Source organism: Trichoplusia ni, chromosome 4 (assembly GCF_003590095.1).
Source record: "Trichoplusia ni isolate ovarian cell line Hi5 chromosome 4, tn1, whole genome shotgun sequence".
NCBI lineage: Eukaryota > Metazoa > Arthropoda > Insecta > Lepidoptera > Noctuidae > Trichoplusia > Trichoplusia ni.
Genome location: NC_039481.1, coordinates 15,653,375 through 15,676,483, shown reverse-complemented (window position 1 = coordinate 15,676,483; position 23,109 = coordinate 15,653,375). Strand labels below are relative to the sequence as shown.

At 34.7% G+C, this 23,109-nt stretch overlaps 1 protein-coding gene across 1 annotated transcript; it reads right to left on the bottom strand.

The window, feature by feature from the left end:
* Positions 1-1,266: 1,266 nt before the first annotated feature.
* Positions 1,267-21,686, bottom strand: LOC113493217 (clavesin-1). The gene is made up of 6 exons (XM_026871084.1): positions 21,585-21,686; positions 19,634-19,868; positions 12,083-12,239; positions 10,232-10,374; positions 3,883-4,044; positions 1,267-3,084 (listed from the first exon to the last, which is right to left on the bottom strand). The coding sequence occupies exons 2-6, from the start codon at positions 19,859-19,861 to the stop codon at positions 2,899-2,901; spliced, it is 876 nt and encodes a 291-aa protein (XP_026726885.1). The 5' UTR covers positions 19,862-19,868; positions 21,585-21,686; the 3' UTR covers positions 1,267-2,898.
* Between the last annotated feature and the right edge of the window lie 1,423 nt (positions 21,687-23,109).

Below are 23,109 nucleotides of genomic sequence, written 5' to 3'. Positions count from 1 at the left end.
CTAAAACTCTGGACTTGTCAAAATTAATGTATTTAATGTTCGCAGAATATTTAAAATATCGCAGAATATTAAAAGAAAAATCGCAATGACTGCCAACTCAGTCTTTACAAATTACAGCTAACAATAAGCTACGTATTTTATTTCCGTTAATCATAGTGGCCCCCACAATTGGTATTCAATAACCGTTTACAAAGTAAAGTTTAAGCTAGTAACGGTTCCTATTCAAATTTATTGTGATCATAAACTGCGTTATACACACATTAAGTACAATGCCCGATGAGTAGCGTAGACCTAAGACTTTCATAGTGTTATTACGATACAACCACTATATAAATAATAATGATCGTTTACATACTTTTATTATAAAACTACTTACAAAATAATCAGAAAAGTAATTAAAAAACTGAAACACGACTTTCCCAAAAGATATAAAATTGCTTTTATTGCAGCAATATTATCGTTTAGATTAATTTAAATTATTGAAACCTACGTCACCAACACAAACTGCTTTAGAAGCAACTTTAAACGCCTTTCTGTTTACTGATAGCAAATACTTTATCCATTGAAGTTCTTGTCATTTAGCGATAGGCGAATATGTATCCGATAACAAGTGAAGTGGAAGAAGGACAAGGTAACACAACAAACAAAAGAAGGATTTTTTAAACAACGGTCTGTTAAATCGGATAAACTCAGCGGAAACACGCATCCGTGATATTTATCTCATGATGATGAAAAATTAAATTGCATGGTATGACCAACATCCATCAATTATTTGACCTTTTTGTGGCGGTAACTAGTCTCAACTAAGTGTCTACATTCAGTACATTTTGCATGTCATGTGTAAGGTTTATTAAATAATACTGTTCGGACTGTCCCAGTTGTGTGTTGCGTTTCCAAATCGGCAATCAAGGTAAAAATATCGTCCTGCCGGGGAAGCGGGATTGTCCAAAATGGTTACCGCGGCCCCGGTACACATCCGGCAAAAGAAGAAACATGGCTGGTTTTAAAAAGTAAAAGTCTTACTCTCCCTTCTGCTCAAACCAAAGCAACAGGAGTAGGTACTTGTGATGATTTCACGTCCGGAAAAATAAAATTTAAGGTAGAAAAAACGACGTATAGTAAACCGACGGACATTTTTTTTTCGCTGATCTAGGTAATGAAACAAGGCATCTCATTATTCAGCTACCTCAAATACCATTGGATCAAGGAATAGATTTTATTTAATCTATGGTTGGGTTCTGGGTGTAGTACATACAAACAAGCTTATGGTTTTAATCATTTTAATTATATTAATCCTATTATAAACAAAAAACGCACATTATTGCGTCGCATCAAACATGTAAATATTGAGCAATTCAGGTATTTTCATTTCGTACAATAAAGTATTACAAACCTAAAAAAATACAAAAATATTTATTGGAATGCGTCTAAAGGCATATTGGCATCACAAGAAAAAATATCGTTGTTATACCACTCACACATAAAAACACGATTCTCGATTATTGCAATAATCGATTACAAACAATGATTACTCAAAAGACACAACATTTGCTAGTGAATGTGCACCCTTATTACCATAAAGGATTTACAATTATATAAACACGCGGGAATAAGCACCACAATTTATAAATGGAACATTAATTGCAATCAGATGGAATTAAATGCGAAGAAATGCTCCTCGGTGCAAACAGTCCTATGACAGTCAAATTTTTATTACATTTTGAATTCAATTTTTTTCCCAATTTCTTATTGCTAAAATAACTTCTATATTTGGTGATTTAATATTCAGAACTGGCACCGTACCGTCATACTGTCACAGCCTACGACATGCGAGTTGTGCACAACGGGAACATATTCCTTTCTTATATCTAAATAAATAAATTCTTTGTTGTCTTTACAAATTGTCAGTACAGTCAACCGCTACTCAATGCCACTTGACGAAAACGGCTCTCAATACTACAGCAATATAGTTGATTTTCGTACTACGTAGTGCTCACTGACATTCGGTTAGCTGTACCTACTTGTCATGAAATTCGCTCGCATCCTAACAGGAAACATTCGTTATGTACCACAAACAATTACATCTAAAGATAACATGAACCAACCAGTCGTTGTCTATGTACACATCAAACCTACTTAGAAGCGCATAGATGAACAACTACCGATTAATTTCTTAACCGCAGCTATCTAGCCTGTTCTGTTCAGCTCACATATAACAAATACAATCACATTCTTATATAACTTGTCAATATTTATCACAAAATCTTTTGTCATTCATTCACGCTTTTGGAAGTACAAATATTAAGCTACCAACTTTAATCTTAATTGAATTTATACTTTATTCTAAATTTGGTAATATCTATACTTATATAAGTAACATAGAACCCTGATTACGGAAGAGCTCAAGTTATACTAGTGGTGCTCGGGCACATGGCATTATCTAACAATTATCTAATCACCACTCTAAGGCCGGGACTTAAGAACAACACTATTCGAACACATACTCCACTTTGTTTAAGTCTTAAATTAAATCTAAATCTAAATTAAAATTGAGAATAGTATAAACAGGTGTGATTTGCCAAACGTGATTAGGCAAAATGAAAAAAAAAGAAAAGTGCATTCAAAAAAGTGTCCTGAGATAAGTAATATCTGAAAAAAAAAGTGAGAAACCCAACCTAAAAAATAACTGAGGATAAATGTCTTGTACTAAATAATTGATCCGACAGCCGAATGCAAGAACGATACTTAGGCAAGTGACGTTCTCATCTATCTGTCTCCACATTTAACTTGATAATAACAAATACAGCAAGACATTTTGCTGAGCGTCGGCTGTGGATCACATGTTCTACCTGCCAATAATAATCACGCTGGCAGTCACAGGTCTAGTTTTAAGTTAGTCTACGTGTTCTTGGCGAAGCCGTACGTGTTCCAGTTGTGGATGTAGGGCAGTACGTCGTTGATGACGGGGTACCACTCGGCGCCGGAGTAGTCGATGGCCGGCAGCTCGCCGCCGTAGTCCGCGGGTAAGTGGGAGGGCGCCATGTGCTTGTGGAGGGAAGACATCTTGGAGCCGTGGAAGAAGATCTGAAATTAGATTTTTTAAATTAGCATTTGGTAGGTCATATACAAATACACTTCAAGGATACATTCATATAAACAGATATATACTACATCTAGATTCAGAGACTCATCAGTTTCTTCTTTGTTGTAATTCTGTGGCCTCTGCCTACATCTATGCAATCACTACTCACTCCTACGCGGCTACATTGCAAATCAATATACAAGCTAAATGTGAATAATCTCCCGAATTTTCATCTATTTTCCCGACTTTGTATAAGGAAATGCAAAAATAAAAAAAGTCAATTAAAATCAAGTTACGTAGTTTATGAAATGCCCACTAGATGTCGTTATTCTAAACTGCAAAACGAATGGTAATTTGGTTATGGTAATATTTACGCAAAAATCAGTTGACTGAACTATCGCGCAAGCTTCTACGCAAACAATAAAAAAATGAAAATTACTTTTTTATAGCAACGATGATGGGCAATGATTGATCATTGAATTACTGACACAGATAATAATATATGTGCAAGCATGAAATAAACAGAGCAGGTACTTTGTGTACCAACCTGTCAATCTATAAGCTGCTTAGGTTTTTGACGCAACAAAGACTGTTACTAAATTAGCACAGTCGGTTTTACGGAAATAGATAATATTAGATATAAAAGTAACCTAACATAGAATCATACTTGTAGAAAGTACGGAAAAGGAAAGTCTAATTGTCTGTAGTGCGGTACAGATTATTTTTGCGCATGCCTACTTCACACCGCATGCATTCATCAAAGATAACCTTATAACATAACTTGATGGTTCGAAACTCACTCTGTTCTTAAGTTTTTCCCTGATGAATGGCTTGAACATATTCCATACTACGTTGAAGATCATTGGCTGCTTCACGAAGTGGACCTCCTTCAGTCTGAGTGGCATCGCGTCCTGGATGAAAGTCAGCAGGCGTTTGGAAAACGCTGGAGTGAGACCCATAGTCTGGAAAGAAAAGGGAATAATAAAAAACTATTTCATGCAAAAATAAAAATTTGTTAATAGGCAAGTTTATCAAACTGCCACGAGCTGGATGGGAGCAGCCAAAGATAGATATCGATGGCGTGCAATTGGGGAGGCCTATATCCAGCAGTGGACGAATATGGGCTGAAGTTGTTAATGATGGTGATGATGAGCAAATTATTTTTCATTGATTTTGATGTTTCAATTTATTCATTTGTTTAAATAATAATCGGAGTTATCCCTACTTATGTGAAAGCACTTCTTATTTATAACATCGTAGCGGCTGAAGAAAGGTAAGTCCGTGGGAGGATAGACTTGTGGTTAGTTATTTATTTTAAGTTATAATGATGAAAGCTACGTCGTTTATTTATTTATTTTTTATTTAATAATTTATGTACACACACAAGAGGTCTTAAAAGTAACACAACATAAATATAAATGATGTACAAGGGTATTTTATTTATATATATTTTTATTTGTTAGGAACCGTCAGTGTCGCGAGTCCGACTTGTACTTGATCGGCTTTTATTACTTTTTATTTATCACTTAAGTTAATCTTATGAGTATGTCAAGTTATCGTCAAGTGCCAACATTAAGACCTTCGTTGTAAAGTATCGTATTCTTAACCGCAACGACCACAAGTAACCCTTCTCCTGGAATCGCAATATGTATATAAAGTAACTCCTCGAGATGAAAAAGCAACCTAAGCCGTATTGATATACAGGTCAATATTGCTTATTGACGAATGTTAACCCTATGTATACTACATAATACATTTCTTTAATTCCTTTATCGATATGATAACACAGTCACCTACAAAAGACAATAAACTATTATGACAAATTTTAATCAAATAGATTAGACGTCACTTGTCAAATATGTTGGGTGAGTGACCGGATGATAACCTGTGGCCTGGCGCGGTAGGCCTGTCGCTATCTGTTCCGGGTTAAGTAACATGGTGAACTGCTGTCAACTATCTACTTATGTATGTTCTCCTGGTACAATTGAGCGGTTGGTGTTGGTGTTAGAAAGTATTTGTCACACAGTCATGTTGCCGACCTCAACATGACTTACTTGAGGAAAGCCTATTCAAAATAGCTTTTTGTGAAATATAAAAACCACCAGTCAAAAGTTAAGTAAAAGTTTGCCTAAAGAATTAGTCGTTTGTCGAGTCCGCCGTTTCTGTATGTAATCGTAACAATACAAGTTATCAAAATGTACCTCGCATGTCTTTTTAGACTAAATACCTACATCTATTTGTCAAGAGGACAACAACGACAAACCTATTAATGTACTCAAAGATAAAATAATATGAAACTGGACGCTTGACAGACATACATCGTGTTTAAGACATTAAGCGGATGATATATTATCGTTCCAGTTTATATTTATAAGCAGATACATAACAAGTTAATTAGCCAAGGTTACAATTGATACTAAAGCCCTATTTAACCTAGGTCGGTCAAAGTATAAGAGAGATTATATTTCATAAGACTACGCCAAGTTTAGTTACACATCACTAGTGTACGACATTAAAATCAGTCCACAATTAATTAGGCTCTCCTTTGTTCAACCTTTTCTTCAGAATATGTTGGAATAAGCTTCTGACATTCAGACTATATTACGATTTTTCGTTCAGCCAATCTTCGGTTTCAATAACGTCTTCAAATTATAAAGACACGCCTACTATATTTGTTAAAAAAACTTATTTATATTACAAAATTGCAATCGATGACGCTTCATTATTTGTTTGAGAACAAAACGTGATTATCAGAAGTTACTTAAAATACTGGGATTATCCAAATTTCACGTGAGATGTTATCAACAGTTAATACAAAGGACTGATATACTCTTTGCATTGAAATACAATACAATCGGAATTATTATCGTCATTTTTACAACATGCTATCATTTTTTTAAGCTCAAGGATCTAGAGATATCTTTAAATTCCTGTATAATCCACGGCAGCCTACAATAAAACTTTGCCCTACATTGGGAGGATTATCTAACGGATTTAACATACATTTTATGTTAATTTATAACACTTGAAAAACGTGAAACATTAAATTATTGGTAAGTTGTTAATACTGTTTTTGACAGTCGTCACGGCTATGTATCGTGTTTATTACGCATTCATAAAAAAACTGCAGGTAATCTAATCAAGAAGAATGTTGGGAAGAAATTTTAAACTAGAGAAATGAATATTTGAATGAAATATACATGTAGGGTACGACGCTTAAGACGCTTTATATCTTGATTTTTTTAGTCGAGCAACATATGGAGGTATGTTCAAATATTCTTAACTGAAAAGAGTTATAATTTTGTTCATATTAGCGGTACATCACGCTCCATTTATGGCCAAGCTACGAAGGTTAAGATACAGATCAGGTTGACCGACACTCATATGAAAACATACAAAAACTCTTTACACAACCTCTTATTTACCATCGTCCTTAACAAACGCAAAGGAAATCCCATTTCCTTCCAAAGGACGGATGTTTGCCTAAAATATTGATCTTCAGTTAATCTAAAAATGTTTAAGTAGTGGCCTTAAATGGCACAACGCATAGTACTAGAGTTAATTGTAATCACCGACTGGTTACCGTTGCTCAATATCCGCTCCGATTTTCGTAACATTCGCTATTTAGTACTGTAATTCTGCGGTTAGTTAATAACACCTCGTGGCAGCTACTTGGTGGTGTTGCTTATAAACTGTCTTACTATAGAGACTCAGTAAATGTACCTAATAAGTGACATCTGTGTATCGGAACCGACAGCCTCGTACGTGACAACCCTTGAGAGAAAACCCTGAACACATTTTATGCGTTTTCCCTGTGAGCTCGATGCTTATTAATGAAGATGACGAATTCCGTTCGATTCTGTTATAATTACACATTGATACATTAGTTTCCTTCGCCTCATTATGTTAATGAACCGAGTTATTGTTTGGTAAAGTGTCGGCTGCGAGTGCACGTGACACTCACCTAAACATTATTTTACGCTTAATAAAACATGGAATCAGGAATCAATAGTGTTTCGCTTCAGCCGATATAAACAAATGAATTGATCGCATACGCGACGTACGAGTATGTTAAAATTACAATAACTCGTCTGTTGTACTCCCAGCTGCTGTTACTAACAATATAATTTAGCCATACGCCCATACCTGACCTAAACAATGATAATTACATTCCGATAAAGAACGCGGTAGTTGAGTTCACACGCTTTTAATGATATCAATATGTTCACACAATCATGACGCGCGCTGCGTGATCGGCAGACGAAATGCATTCATTTTGCAAATCCTAATATAAACTATGCGACGTGACACTCACAGCTTTGACCTTTTTGTCCAAGCGTGACGTGACTGCCGATTGTTTGATGTATATTGGAAAACAAACTTCCTTACTTTCTGGAATTCTGCTTTAGAACCGGAAGGAAGATTTTATGTGTCATGTTTGAAGACGACCTTATTTAAATAGACCATTTAAATTTGAAATCAGTCTTGCATTTTTTAAGTTAGTATTAATATTTGTATTGTCACGATACGAGATAAAATGATAATGCGACAACAATCGCGGAAATTCAATACTAGGATCTACCTCAAAGGAGTTTTCCTTAGAAACACATTCCGAAGCTAATCTCACAATTACTATACATATAGCTTTGATAAGATATATGTACACTTACTGATATACTAGATCCTGTTCGATGTTTACAATTAGCCCGACCATCATTCTACAGATAATGTAGTAATTTAAACGAGTTTGTTTGTGTGTCAAATATGGCAAAAAACTTGATGAGCCTAGAATAAAATCCTAGTCCCTCCTGAGCAATAATTCCTTAAGATGCAGAAGAGGATTTCGGACCTGCATTGGTTATTTAGGACTTTACATTTGATGTAAAATTTGAAATACCAAATATTTTACTAAACAAAACATTTATGTCATCTAGGTAAGGTTGCAATTATTAGAACATTCAAATAATAGAATGTGAAACAAATACATCACTCATTCGGTGATACTCATGGTCATTTCAAAGACAGAATCAACATTTTGGAGTGCACAGCAAATCGACCATATTTCGATCAAATATTTGTGGATCACACGATTTGTTGTCAGGTAACTCTTACTCGTGTCTGCAATTCGTGCAGCCAATTTATATACGCGAAGTATTGTGCAATAACTACAACTGCAATACTAGATTGCAAATGTTGTATTCGGTACTTAACCGTCTAACAGAGAGCGTACTTGATGCCCAATGTATCTTAGACATGCCATTGACATAATTGCAAAATCTCTATTTGTTGAAACTCTTCATTTGCACTAATGCAATATCACATCTTCTTAATTCGCTTCAAGATGGTGTTAATCAAACTGCGATAAATTTACAAATACAAGGCTGTTATTCATGTAAATAAACAATTAAATACCTTATTTACTTGGCATTAATGCACATGTTATTATTTCATAACTGCGCATAAAACAAAGATAAACAAAACAATGTAAAGAGCGACGGCACGACAACAACATACTTTAAAACATTTCTTTGTTTGTGGCAAACAGAAGTATGCAGCACTGAGCTAGGTACCAACACATTGTTTTAGGCACTACATGACTCATCAGAACTTTTGGGACAACAGCAAAAATGAAACAACATTTGGACAAGGAATAAAAGGACTGTCTTTGAGCTTTAAATTAAATTTGGCGTTAATGAAGAAGGCAATCCTCATGTTAATAATGTTTTAGTAAATCGTAAGAGTGAATAACCGCTTCCATGGAATCTACAATATAGTTGTTAAACGTCTGACACACGAGCCAACAACAAGCAAATTTTGTATATCATACAAAATCCAAAACAAGTGTGATGAGTCTCACAACACGGCCGTGTGACACCCGCTGTCACTTCGTTACGATACATTCAAATCTGCGTGCGCTGTGGCTGCGCACGCGCAGTGAAAGTGATCCGTTCACATCCAACTAATATTGAGAGTCGGCGTTATCTTTTTGCCCTAGTACACAGACGTATAGATTGGTGCTATAAATATACAATGACGTTATCGATACGACAATCAGTAGATTTTGGATTATAGCCAAAAACGAACTAAACGCATTCAAACAATGCACGCGGTTAACAATTTACTCTATTTCACATTGTTTAAATATTTTGTAACACGTAATAGAAGTATTTATTTTACTTGCTCTCTTTTTCTAATAATATAGAACAATACTACTCATTATAAACATCATGAATTATGGATTAGCGATTTCCTGAAAAACAAGACACTAGGCCAAGCGAAAACACTTGTGCAAAACGCAATGAACTTTAAAACAATAACGCTACAAGTCAACAAGCATGCTCTACAAGCAATACGAACTAGAGTCAGCAACTTAGATGATTATGACGACACGATAATTTAGTTGGCACGAATAACTACAAGATTTCGTAATTAAAGAGTCGGCACTCGACCAGACGGCTTGACGTAAACCGAAGACAGACGATACACGATTAACGCACTCATTTTAATACGTACACCTGAAGTATAAATGAAACTGCGTAGGTACCAAATCGAAAAACAATATTTACTAGTTTTCAAATAAGTCGCACAATCAAAATTCAACAAATATATTTTAATAGATTTACCGCTAAAGGAAATGTGGCACGTAATTTTCCGATTTTAATTTATTTGTGAGATACATAATGAGTATTGGTGTCAATGAAAATACTTCGGTTACGCAGCTTACAATAATTAATTTTCTTTAAAATACAAAGGTTAAACGAACAATAATATATTGCACTGTAATATAGATATGGAAAAAACTTTACTTCTTGTATTATATACGACCAGATAAACAAAGATGTCTCCCTTTGTTCTGTAGTTTGTTTTTGTTGTGTCATAATCGGGCCAGTTGAAAAAACGCTGCTGCTAGAGTTGTAAGCTAAATCGTCTTCGTTTGACCGAGGTCAGTATAACCTGACCAAGAAGTCAATCATATCAGTGACAAAGGTCGTGTAAAAAGCTTCAGTGCAAGCCGTATAACACTTGGCTAAGTGAAGTTTTGATATGTCTATTTGACTCTACATTTTGCTTAACAAAGAGAGTATGTCCCCTAAGGGTGATATTTGGTCAGCGTGTACGAAATGAGTCTTAAAGGCAGTTGGTACTAACCTGTGTCCATCCCATGTTGTGGAAGTCCATGAGCACCACGGTCCCCCGGACCTGTGACTCGGGCTCCAACATGGCGGCCTCGTGGATCAAGTAGAATAGTCTGAACAGCTGATCGGCGTTTACTTTCTTTGGGTCCCATGTACCTTAAAATTAAAAGAGGCATGTTTACTGACTGTTGTTAAAATAATGAATAAGGATAATAGTACTATAGTAAAGATAATCTGATTGATATATTTTTTATGACTACATACGGCATACACTGTTTCTAGTGTAGGTACATTAAAATAATGGTAATAAACAGAATTTTCTAAGAACAACTAATTTGTTTATCATGTATCCCGGTGCGCGTACAATCACCACTTTACTTGGCTCCCAAGTTACCTAATATTTGATTTTCTCATTAACAATGAAAAACATTCTCTATACGTTTAAGCTTTGAGTGAAAAGCCAACAGTTATGAAACGAGAAGAAAACATAAACGGTTAGATAATTATTTAGTCCCCACAACCATAATGGCCATATATGCGGGGAATGGGTTTTTGTATAGTTTTGTATGCGGTTCACCGACGAACTGTCACTGATTATTTCTATTGCGTATACGCATAGAATACGGTATTGCAAACTTTACAGCAATACATACATACGCTACGCGCCAAATTCTTTACTTTAAATGGACAAAAAATGACAAATAGTTTCGCAACAAATTCAAAGACGACGTATGATAACAATTTCTATTTTATCCTTCGACTTTTTCACGCGATGATACTTTTCTAAATAGAAAGTACTCTAAGTATACAATGTACAATTACAGACATTATGTATCACGAAAGTACAGTCAAGCGGTTAATCATCACAATTCATCATTATTATTGTTATTGAGCTTGCATAAAGAATTCACAATACATAGGATTTGATGGATCATCGAGGCTCACTCAACGGTGATAAATACCGCGCAATTCGTGTTTGGAATTGTAATGATAATTATCTTGTTTTAAAGAAACGTAATACCTTAACAAAGCTGTTTGAATTTAGATACGGCGTTTGGTAATAAGATTTTTTGTTTGAATTAATTACCTATATATGTTATATTTATTACTATTGCACGTTTATTGAAATTTGAAATCCAATTACAGTTGTCCATATGAATGATTAAGTTTATTCTTGAAACGGCTTTTTATATTGTCCTGAGAAGTGTTAATTCAACAGAACGGTGAAGGATTGGCGGCTAAAATACAGCATTAGTAAAGGATCTAAATAGATGTGAATGCAAGCAACAATATTAAGTCATATTTACAAAACAAAAGACAGTGCAGTGATAAAATACGATGAGATGACTTTCGTAATATGATTACGTTACTGGCATGAAGTCGACAGTAGGATGACGGTATCCACCGTGACTAGAGTCATCTAAATACAAGTATTACTCAATTAGTTCAAAGGTTACGATAATGCATGAATGTAAATGACAGCCCTTCGCTTGTTATTATAACATCACTACGGAAGTTGGACAAGGTCCACTGTTATCTAGGTCGGTTCTAAATGTAAATAATTTTTAATTGTGATTCATCCACGGAATCATCTTTCCTACTGCCCTATTGAACTTAAACAATTAAAACAAATGTATAACATTCTCATGCACTTTCAATTAATACCGAAGTACGAAGCTAATGGTACTTAAGCAATGTTGTAACAAAGAAAATAACAGATTTGTATCACATTAATGTTATAAACTTAAACCACGCTTAAACAGCAAGATCTATTGGGATAAAATGCAGAATGAACTTAGTTGAAACTATGCACTAACAAATTAGATTCTTTTCTCTTTTATAAATTTCTGAAATTTGTCCTCACCTCCAACGCTAACAATTAAGACTCTTCTGCCTTTGTGGTCTCGTCCCTTCAGTACATTGACAACCTTGTGGTCAAGGAACGCGTCTTTCTCCTGCTCTGGCAGCAACCCATCGAGAAGAGATGCATTGTCACGTTTGAACTCAGCGATACGACGCATCTGAAAACAATGTATAAGTTAAATAACGCCTAATGTTTAATTTACAAAGCGTTTGGCTTTTGTCAAAATGTTTGGGTCGAATGTGTCGTGATTAAAAGTCAATAAACGTTTATGAACATGACAACATTTGCAACTTCTGCATTTAAAGGATAAACACTTTTGTTATCTACCAAATTTGGTTCTAGGTCAAATGCGTTAAACCTTGATCGGGTATCGGATGCATTGGAATTACTCAGCTATTAAAAAACAAACACTAAAAGGTTTTATGTGTTTCGAAGTCTGAAGGAAATTATTAGGTCTAATAATTATTTATTTAACTATAAGAGTTTTGTTTGTGTGCAAAAAAAGGCTTGTGACATGCCGAAAAGTAAAGGCAATTAGGTTTTTCTTCTTTTCAAGCCAAAAAAACGATAAGACGCCGTCGATCAAATAGAGAGATCTATAAATACCTAGACCAGTGTAAGAAGTGACAGCGCGAAAGTGACTCTACAATCTTCTGAGAAATCAAGTTCACTGCAAGTTCTGTACGTTTAAAAGTTTAATTTATGCACAAATTATCACTGTTCATGGCAGCACTTTCCGGCTAGAAACTTGACTTTAAAGAGAAAATATATAATGATATGATTAGAGCTGATGTAGACGAAGTTAGCGTAATTTACAGGTATGTCTGTGAGAACACTTCGACGAAACTTGTCTCGTGAGGATAATACCAGTCATTATAAAATATACGTCGTTGAAGTTTTTTTTTAAACTGGCCTCCAAAATGTTCTTTCGAAAAACTGAGGTCTAATTCGAAATTAATATCCTGATACAAGGAAGTTTCGTTAAACGGACTTTAAATGATACTGTTGAGACCTTTTTGGGTAGTAGTGAATTTAGCAGTTACTCTTTGTATTTTCTTTATCTTCATGCAAAAGATAAAAAAGACAACAGTCTAGAATAAGGATAACAACAAAAATATTGTCAGTTTAACTTGATTCTTGCAATCTCAACTTGTTATCATAATAATCGAATAGTTTACATTATCTGTGCAAACCACAATGGGGCTCATTTCCTTGTTACTTTCGATAATATGGTATATTACCAACATTACAATGATGAAAACAACCGGTAAATATTATATTGTCAGTCAATTGCAGATTGTAACTATTCTATTTACCGGATCGGGTTATGTAAGCCACGTATCGACTTGATGAATGGGACACTGCACACTCGTCACCCATACAAAGTAAACGCAATTCTCAATTAATATACTTAAACGTACTTCACTTGGGCCTCTGCACCTACATTTTGGAAGAATGTTTTATGTATGGCACAGTATTAGACTCGCTAAATTCCTAAACGAATTATTTAAATAAATTATTTTGATCAAAAATATTTTGCTGTTAAATTTAGTACTGTCTCTATCTTGCTCTACAATAATGAAAAAGGGATTAGCTAGACGAAAATTAAAAACCGTGACGAAAATGATAGTAAAATTCATTGCATGGCTCGCAGTCAGCTATTTTTAATTCCATAAATAGACACGATACCAAAATTGCTGCAATTTGAACATTGCATCAATACTTAGCCTTCACGGTCAACTGTGAATAATTATGTAAGACCCCACAATTCACCTAACAGAATATTCTTACGTCAATTAAGACATTTCGTCCATGACAAATACTCTACCTTAACCGATTTGTAGTAGTGAACAGTGATTGGTCGTCAACATCTTCCAGTTTGGATCGATTGCTTAAGGCAGAATGGTGAGTGCTGATTGCATCAGTACAAGTCTCATACTAGGCACGTAGGTTCAGACCATAACCGCGACTTGTCCAATCTCTTGTTATTATTTTAATAACGTTTAATTGTTTCTATTTCTTTGTGAACTAGTACTGCACAGTGCACCTTGAGCAATCTTTAATAATGAACGATTATTTCGTTTGTTAATCTGTTTGAGTTACAAACAAGATACCAACCGCAAGTTTTGACGAGAAAACAAACACTACCCACGCTTAGGTACAAATAAAAATAGCTGATCTACTTATTCTCCCAATGGAAAACTAAGTTATTTTCATATTTGAAATATTTTAGAAAAAAGAGGACGATAGTTATTTAATACGTATAAAAATAAGTATGTTTTATTTCATAGGCAGTGTGTCTCTACTGCATGATTCAATTGGGACACAAATTACGTATTTTTAATGTCCATATGTGGGTTAGACATGTAACTATTAATTGACTCTCTGAATAATTGTTGACTTGTTAACCAGCGCATCATAATTATCGAGAGGTGACGCCTTCGTCATTCAACTGCGGACGCTACGGTCAACTGTTATCAGACAGATAGCATGTTTATTGCACTGTGTACAGGCATTAATATATTATAAATAATTCACTTAATAGATATGTTAATCATTGGTTTTGGAGTTTCGTAATTAGACTTATCGTCTTTGGGTGATTATTTGCATGCAAGGTCGAATTGTTGCGTTTAAAGTTAACAATGATGGATGTAAGACACAATTATGAGGCACACATATAAGTATCGAAATGTTTTGATAGTATTTCTTTGCTATATGCCTGGATACTATCGCGGATATTATGAGTTTGGTTTGGTGGTAGTATGAGTTTATTTTTTTATGGGTTTGGTTTGGAAATGCGGTTACACAGCAACTGGAGTTATCTTTGGAAATACACTAGAATAGCTCATTATCAGTAGTGCATGCTAGCCCTATCCGGGTCAAACAGTGATAACCGAGTACTGAAACTCCGCTGTACCCGGCGGCGCTGTCAGTGCATCGCTGTACTACAAAGGGGATCATGAACGCGCCCTTTACATAAACACGTCTCGCAATCAACTTCAAGGTTTCTTCCTTTTGAAATAGACTCGTTTGTAAATTGTTCCAATTCTTCAGGTTAAGGACTCCCTTTGTTCTACACGTTAACTAATTTGTTTTATCGAAACCATTCAATGCCATTTTAAGAGCTATTTATTTGTAAACTGCAGCATCGATGGAGGAAACCATGTATATTACTTTAACATCCTTCAGCATGAGTATTGTCGAACGTTATTCATATAAAATGTCTTGATGTATACAGAAACCTTTCGTGCGTTTAATGTAGAGACACGCGATCACACGCTACTCACGAAAATATACAAGAGCCTAATGACCGAGTGTGTGATGTTATTGTTAAAAAATCCCCTTCAATATTTACGACCTAAATTAATAACACCTTGTCTACCTAATTTTAACATTTTAAATACGGAACGTAGGTATTTCTAGATATTTGATCAGATGATGGGGATTGAATCTTGCCAGTATTTACGACACAAAGAAATGACCTAATCCAACAAGACCCACTGCCCGATGCAGTAACCAAAACATAATCACGAGTTCAACCCACATATTATAAAAGAAACAATAACTTTTACAATATGAGAAAACACGTGATTGATATGAAACTTTCAACAATACGAGTTCAGAAAGTCAGCGTGTTGCTTGCAGTTGGTTTGCTCGCCAAAGACCTTGGCGGCTGTTTTCCCGGCGTTTACAGCTGTGTGTAACTGGTCTATTGCAAATCTTCCGTGTGAGACATGCAACAGCCAGTGTTTGTTAAACAAATACGTTCCACCGTGGCCGCCATTATACCTTCCTTGTACGCAATAATAACGATACACTATCACCGTATCCATAACATAATCATCGTTCATACTCGTAATACCAGCTTCGTCCATTCTAAAGAGAATACATTTTAAATTGCCGTTCTTGGCTTCGGTTCAAAATAATTGAGTTGTAATTGGTGTAGGTCGGTGCTGCAGATCGCACATCGCACTCAAATAATATCTGCCTAATTAGTCGTAATTAGTTTACTATTAGATATTTGACCTGAATGGCATCTGCAGTACGCACCTAAGGTGGTACTCACTACCTAATGGTTTCAAGCATTCCCTTTTGATTCGAACAATATATTTATTTTTTTCCTCTCCTACGGTTCTCGACCTATTTTGTCTGGACATGCTTTATTTATTTTGTGTTATCCCAAAAGTTTCCAGAAAACAATAAAATGCAGAGCAGAAATGAATTAATGATCGGAAAAAATCTTGTTGATGCTTTGCTTATTCTACGATATCAAGGAAGTTATGCGAACATAGTTATTCGATATAAATTTATAATAGTTGCATGCGTTAGTGTTGTTGTGATCTGAGATTAACCGGCTCAATAAACCAGCACCCGTCGTGTTTAGTGCAAATATGTGTTAATTTATAGAAGTGGTTGGCATTGAAAGGAGTCACTGTTTTATGACGTCACCATATTTGCATGTAAACAAATGTTGGATAACATTGTTTAGCTACAAATACGACAAAAGTACGATACAGATAAAAAAATATTTTAAATGTTATTTTTTGTAGAACTCAAATCCTAACATCTAAAAAGATTTTGTTAGTAAAATTACGGTTGGACGATTGAATTTAAGCTGTATTTTGGTGTTAATTTGAAATTACTTCAAAAATAAATGAAACCAAGTATGCAACAAGTATTTGTGACTTTAAACTTTAAAAAGTCAATTCCAGTCATATCTAACGAACCAAACTGTACACCAAAATTGATAATAAGGAAACGAACCAAAACAAGCGACCCCAAACTCTTCCATCTCTCACAAACAGAGAATTTGATGATACTTTATCATTTGCACTAACTAGTGACCCTAAACGTCCCTATACGATCGACAAACAACATTCTAATGTATTGTTTATTATGTCTGTTTAATAGTATCGCCGGCGTATAGCGTTGTGATACCATTATCTTGTTTCGATAAGCGATGCACTTTGACATTGGCTGCGCGGCTTATCTCGCCCTTTCCGACGCCAAACGGGCAGATTCCTATGTAATATATCATGTTTATAAACAGAGGAAATACTCCAAGTTCTATCGTTTAACAAGAGATAAAAATGACAGTAATGTGGGGTACAACCCTTCGCAATGGTCTCGTTATCGATTAGAATTAAATAAGTTATGATAATGTAAGTGCATTTATTCGGTTTGTTGTTATATTTGTGAAAAACAATATAACTTATATAGATTGATATTGTATAAAACTACGTATTCATTAATTCCTACAGAGGCATGATAAACAATTTGTTTTTCTCACTTTAAATAGTACGAAGTTCAAATTTAATTTGAATACATACGACGTAGAAAATCTTTCTTCGTTCCTCCATCCTTCAAATTATGCTGATTGTAGGAACTTCGGCATATAATATGGATGCCTTATGCATTACATTTAACAAACTAAGAATACATTAAAATTATTTACTAACGATGCGATGATTCAGAATGAAAGCATAATTAAAAAAGACCGTTTAGTAATACCGCATTTTAAACATGTTACGAACGATGTACACAAAATTGATTACCTATTCAAACAATTACAATACAGAGGTCCTACCACTATCTTATAGTTGTGCGAGTGAAACACTGCTCTACACTGCGTAATGCGCTGTCACGCTTCCACAATTTCGATTATAAGGTGACGGAAGACCCCCTGTAAGTACGCAGTCAAAGTAAACGTGCAAATATATTGGCTGTCGATCTTTAATTATTATTGTATAACACTGTCCCCGTATTACGACGTTTGCTGGCATTATGTAATACATGCACTAGCTTAAACATATTTATATGGGTAATAAAATATTAATAGTCGTATTCACAATCGTCACTTTACTTAATAACGTCATTTTTTCTGTTTGTCTCTATCTTCCACCTAACAATGAGTGAGACAGCATAACAATACAGAATAAGTAGTTTTTAATTAAAAACAGAGTATTGTTTAAATTATAAGATGCCACGGTTTACTTGCGCGAATTTACCGGGATTGCCCGACTAGTTTCAGACCCAAGCTCGTTAAACAGCGGCGGAGTCGCGAGAAGGGTTTATGGATACGGTTGTAAATGTTATGTAAATTTATAAACTAGAATTCGTAGAAAACTTTAAGTTGTTTATAGTTTGTCCAGGGACGTTAAATAAGGAGTAATTTTGTTTCTTAAAACCAATGTTATACTAATTTTGAGTTGCTTACTAATTGTTTGCTAAACGTTATTTTTGAATATATTTTTTGCCGAAGATATAATTTATGCCTGGTATTTAATTTTTTGTCTAAAATGATCTAATTTAACCGGTTATTACGGGATTTTAAAAATTTAAACACAGTACTATAGGTCGTTTCACGGGATATGAATTCTAATAAACATTATACGAAAACATTATCAACTAATATATTATGCACTTCGCTTCGTTCACGTGAATGTTTTGCAATACTTATCCAACCGGCAACGCAACCCTGTACCATAGTTATAGGTAAGACGCACCCTTGAGATGCTCAACGTCTCAAATATTCAAACAACCTGACATTATATTTAAGTAGATAATAATCACCGTTTATTACCCTTGGTATAATAACTGAGGTCTAGGACGGGCCCGACGAAATCAGTCGTTAACCGCTCGTAATTGTGGAGTTGCCAAACATCACTACATTATGTAGTTGCCGAGTTACGCAAATTTAGTAGGGTGTAACAATATGACCCGCTTAGCTTACACCAGACATCTACACTACTACACCAATAATATAGTTGAATTGTGTTCGCTAGCTCCGAAACTACCGATGCGATTTCGAAAAAACATTTACAACCCACAGATTCAGATTTTTTTAGCTAAGGCTTGTAAAGCTTTGATGTAAAAAACGTTTAAAAATAGCTATGCGCTTATGATAGTTATAGCCTGTTTTAATTTAAGTAATTGCTGTTATGATTTTAGTGTAATGTTACACTGAAATTTATAAAATACTTAATGATGAAATTATATATAATTACTTATTAACATAGTTAATTACCAAATAAAAGCAGAATATAAATTAAAGCAGTAACGACTGGCAATTGTTTACATTTGGTTAAACGTTTTCTCGAAAATTTAATTGCAAAAACAAAAACACATACGATTAATGTAACTCGAATCGTTTTGTAATAATAGTAAGTATATATTTTTTGTTGTCGAACGGAGGTCAGATTTTTCTAAGCGAATATCTGAGATAATCAAATGAATGTACCCTTGTCGGTCATGCCATTACTAAAGGACATTGGTCACGTTTAAAAAGTAAATAATTTACGCCTTTGTCATCCCTTAACGGGCGTTGACCTAGGTATTGTTACAAGCGGTCAAAAAAAACCCCGTAGTCGAAAAGAAATACCACAAAATATTAACATAAAACCACCAAACAGTTCTTTGTATTCTTAGTAACATTTGTATTTAAACCCTAATGCAACGTTTAGACAATGACACCTTTTAAAGTCGACTAAGAAAAGTCTATATAGACCTCTTTTAAACATTACAATCATAAGAAGTGTCAGATAAACTTACAAGTGCAATCGCGCTCTCCGGGTACCACTTGCAGGGCCGCAGGAAGATGGTCAGCAGTTCATCGTCCTCTCCGTAGCACAGGTCCTTGTTCTCCTTCAGCAACTCCCTGAGCCTCTCCAGAGCCTCTCGCACTCTCTCCGGAGTCTCCCGTAACTCTTTCTCGGCGATAGCCTTTGTCTCCGGCGACAACTCTACGCTGCGCTCCAATCTAAACTCGTTCGCAGACATCTCGAATCTAAGAACGAAAATTAAGGTTAAGTTTCGTAAGCTTGCGTACCTTTACGTTGCAGTTAAGAGTACCTATCACTAAGCGAGCATCTAAAAGGGCCTTCTATTTAATTGTAATATCATAATAGACAAGGCCTCAAAGATGGCTGATAACTTAACAGATCAGATAAAACTTGATGCCTCATTATTCTCAAAGAGCATCGTTCGTCTACGTCCAGTGAGGTGTGTTGACATGACACTGGCCGCAAGGCAAGGACTTGTTGTGGATTCCGATCACGGTGCGCCGGCGCACGTGTCGCCGACTCCACGTTTAAAAACACATCATTGCGTTGGAGATCGATTGCACAAAACTATCGGTCACTAGCCGTCGCTAAAATGACCAGGCTATAAATTTAAATAGCAGCTAAAGCCTTAATTTTATGTGGTAACTGCCTTATGCAATCGAATTTTTCGACAATCAGTTAATTATGGCTCACAAAAAGCTTTGATTTGAAAGTGTAGATAAAACTATGTTTAAGTTATAAAATAATAATGTTAGATTCGAATTTTAGCAAATAAACTTTGGATTTTTTATTTTTACTTTAAAAATCTATTTAGTAAATTTAGATTTGTCTGATAAAAGATAAATTTTACCAATTAGTAAGTAATAAATCGTATCGCTATAGACATAAGTACGGCCGTTTTCAGTAAAGAGGTACCTACTTTAGTGCTATTTATCTAGTTTTATCTAAAGTTCAATCAACTTTACACGAGTGTGTTATTGTTCTACATAAATTGCTTACTTAATCACGTATTATTTTAAGTATAAGTAAGTAGGTACCAATAAGTCTAGGCGTGTGCAAAAATGATGATGTGTGTTTTTTTCAAAATGCTTTCTAGTATTTATAATAATGCAATATATTGATCTATTTAGTCGTCGTATGATTTTTGTTTTGGCCCTTTATTCTATTAAACTATAAGCTATTCTTTATTTTATATGTCAGTGAACAAATAGTTATTTGTTGCTTCATTTATCTAATTACGTTTACTTAAGTTAATTAAGTATGAACACTTGTAATCAGTTTTAATGCTTTAAAGAGTTTTATGGCATAATCATTTCAAAATTATTTTCTTGGCTCATGTTTTGATAATACCACTTAAGTTTTGATATAGTTATGGTAAATAAATTTTGCCGGCGACTGTACATAGTACCGGAAAACTACGTGAACCCTATTAAATGAGCTTGCCTTAAATAACAAAGCGAAAAATTTAACAGTTGTATTTTTAATTGTACTTTAGTTTTTTATTTTTATAGATAGGTACCTAAGCTAGTTTCAATATAACGTAGAATCATAAAATTAATTAGTCAATTACGTGTACACTAAAACTATGTAAAATTTAATTGAAAATGTATGTAAATGGCAACATAAATTACACTATAAGAGTCGCATAACTTATTACATTGTTTCTGTCTTGTAAACTAAATTAACATTATTACAAATACAAATAAATTAAAATATTTTATATCTCATTGAACACGTAAACCAGTCCAAATTTCACCACATTTTTTTTTTGTTAAAAACTTATTTGGCGACAAAAAGAAAAAAATATAAAAAAGAACTATATTTAAATTCACAATATTGAACGAACACAGCACAACACAGTTTAAACACAAACGCTTGCAAACCTTCGCTCTATTTTTTTTTTCACTATAAAAATAACTGAATTGTGAAAATGCACTAACCTCACTCGCGTAGGTTCACGCGCCGGTGGAAATCACAAAGGGCGGGAAAATCGATCGTGCGGGTGTGAGAGGCGTGAGCGAGTGTGCGCGCGCGCATCCAACCAGCTGTTATATAGACACGATAAGGCGCACACGCTTACTTTGTGCCCCAGCCGCCCGTAGCGCCTTGTAACTTACACTTTGTATTGTAAGAATATTAAAATAACTCCTCCATGTAGTCCGTGCTCCACTTTCCTGATGAACTTGGTTCAACTTTACTTATTGTTATTTTTTAAAGCTTCGCAGTTATTTCGCAATACTTTAGTTCTTGCGGATGCATATAGGCGTTAAAAGCTACAAAATTAAAAAAAAACGCTGCATTCTAATAGTCAGGGCCCAATTCTGCTATTTACGATGGCCGATAAATAAATGAAGACGGCACACTCAAGAGCAATATAATGAATTTCCAATTATTTTCTTGACAAAACGCTTAATATAATAGGAATGATTTAAAATTTAATCCAATTGCCATTCATTCATCGGCTATTGTAAATAGCAGAATCGGGGCCCTGGACTGCACAACCATCTCTAGCAAATGGTGTCAAAATAAAGACGTATACCCTACTGAAAGCTTTCTTAATTTTTACTTTAGCTGTCCTACTTACCATACAATTATCTTTAATACTACCTATGTGAAACTGCTTCTAAAAAAAGAATCACGATAGTTGAGGGTGGGGCATACTTTTGACATTAAAAAAGTGCGGCTTGATGCCCTAATTTGATGATTTTGTAATGGTGAATTGCATATTCTAATAACACATATCAACTGAATCGTCGACCTACGTCAGAATTCACAAATACCAGAAGACTTATAGCAATAAATTATTAAGTAATAATACACAAGCTTAATCACAATGATAATATATCTACAACTTCTACAATGGAAGATTATGTTAATGATAATGAAACTCCATAAATAATTAGTAAGCACTTTTGTACAGCTACAAATCAATCGAAGGGTTGGCTTTGTGATTCACGCTTACATCACAATGTCATTTAATATTTTTTACATGTCAGTAAAAAATATTAAATAGTACATTTGTTTATTCAGGTACATTTACTTAATGGTACACGTGCGATAAGAGTCATACCGACCTATTATCTAGAATTAGTAAAGGAATACTGTGTCATAGTCTCTTTATTTAACTGTAGAAGTCTTCGTTTACCTAATAAATCGGTAATGGGAGCTTTGAGCAATTATTCAGTAATCTGCAATGAGGTAAAATAGTGTTTTTTAAAAGGCTTCTTTAATATTTTCAACATGAAGCGATATTTTGGCCAATAAAAGAATCCTCAAGTGCGCGGATTCCGAGGATGCCACACATGCCTATCAGTGCAACTCCTGTAAGCCAGGATCTACAGTCAAACAAACGAATTGTGCCGAAATGCTTAGACAAGCTTAGTGTCTAAGGGAAACAGTTTACTGTCATGGACATCGCAATTAATCAGAAATAGTAAAAAGGAGGAGAGGGAATAGGTTGAAAAG

Coding starts and splice junctions, on each gene's coding strand:
- LOC113493217 (XM_026871084.1), bottom strand. CDS start 19,861: ATGTCTGCGAACGAGTTTAGATTGGAGCGCAGCGTAGAGTTGTCGCCG. Junction 12,240..19,633: donor CGGAGAGCGCGATTGCACTT/GTAAGTTTATCT, acceptor CATTGTTTTCAG/ATGCGTCGTATCGCTGAGTT. Junction 3,085..3,882: donor GGGAAAAACTTAAGAACAGA/GTGAGTTTCGAA, acceptor ATCTAATTTCAG/ATCTTCTTCCACGGCTCCAA.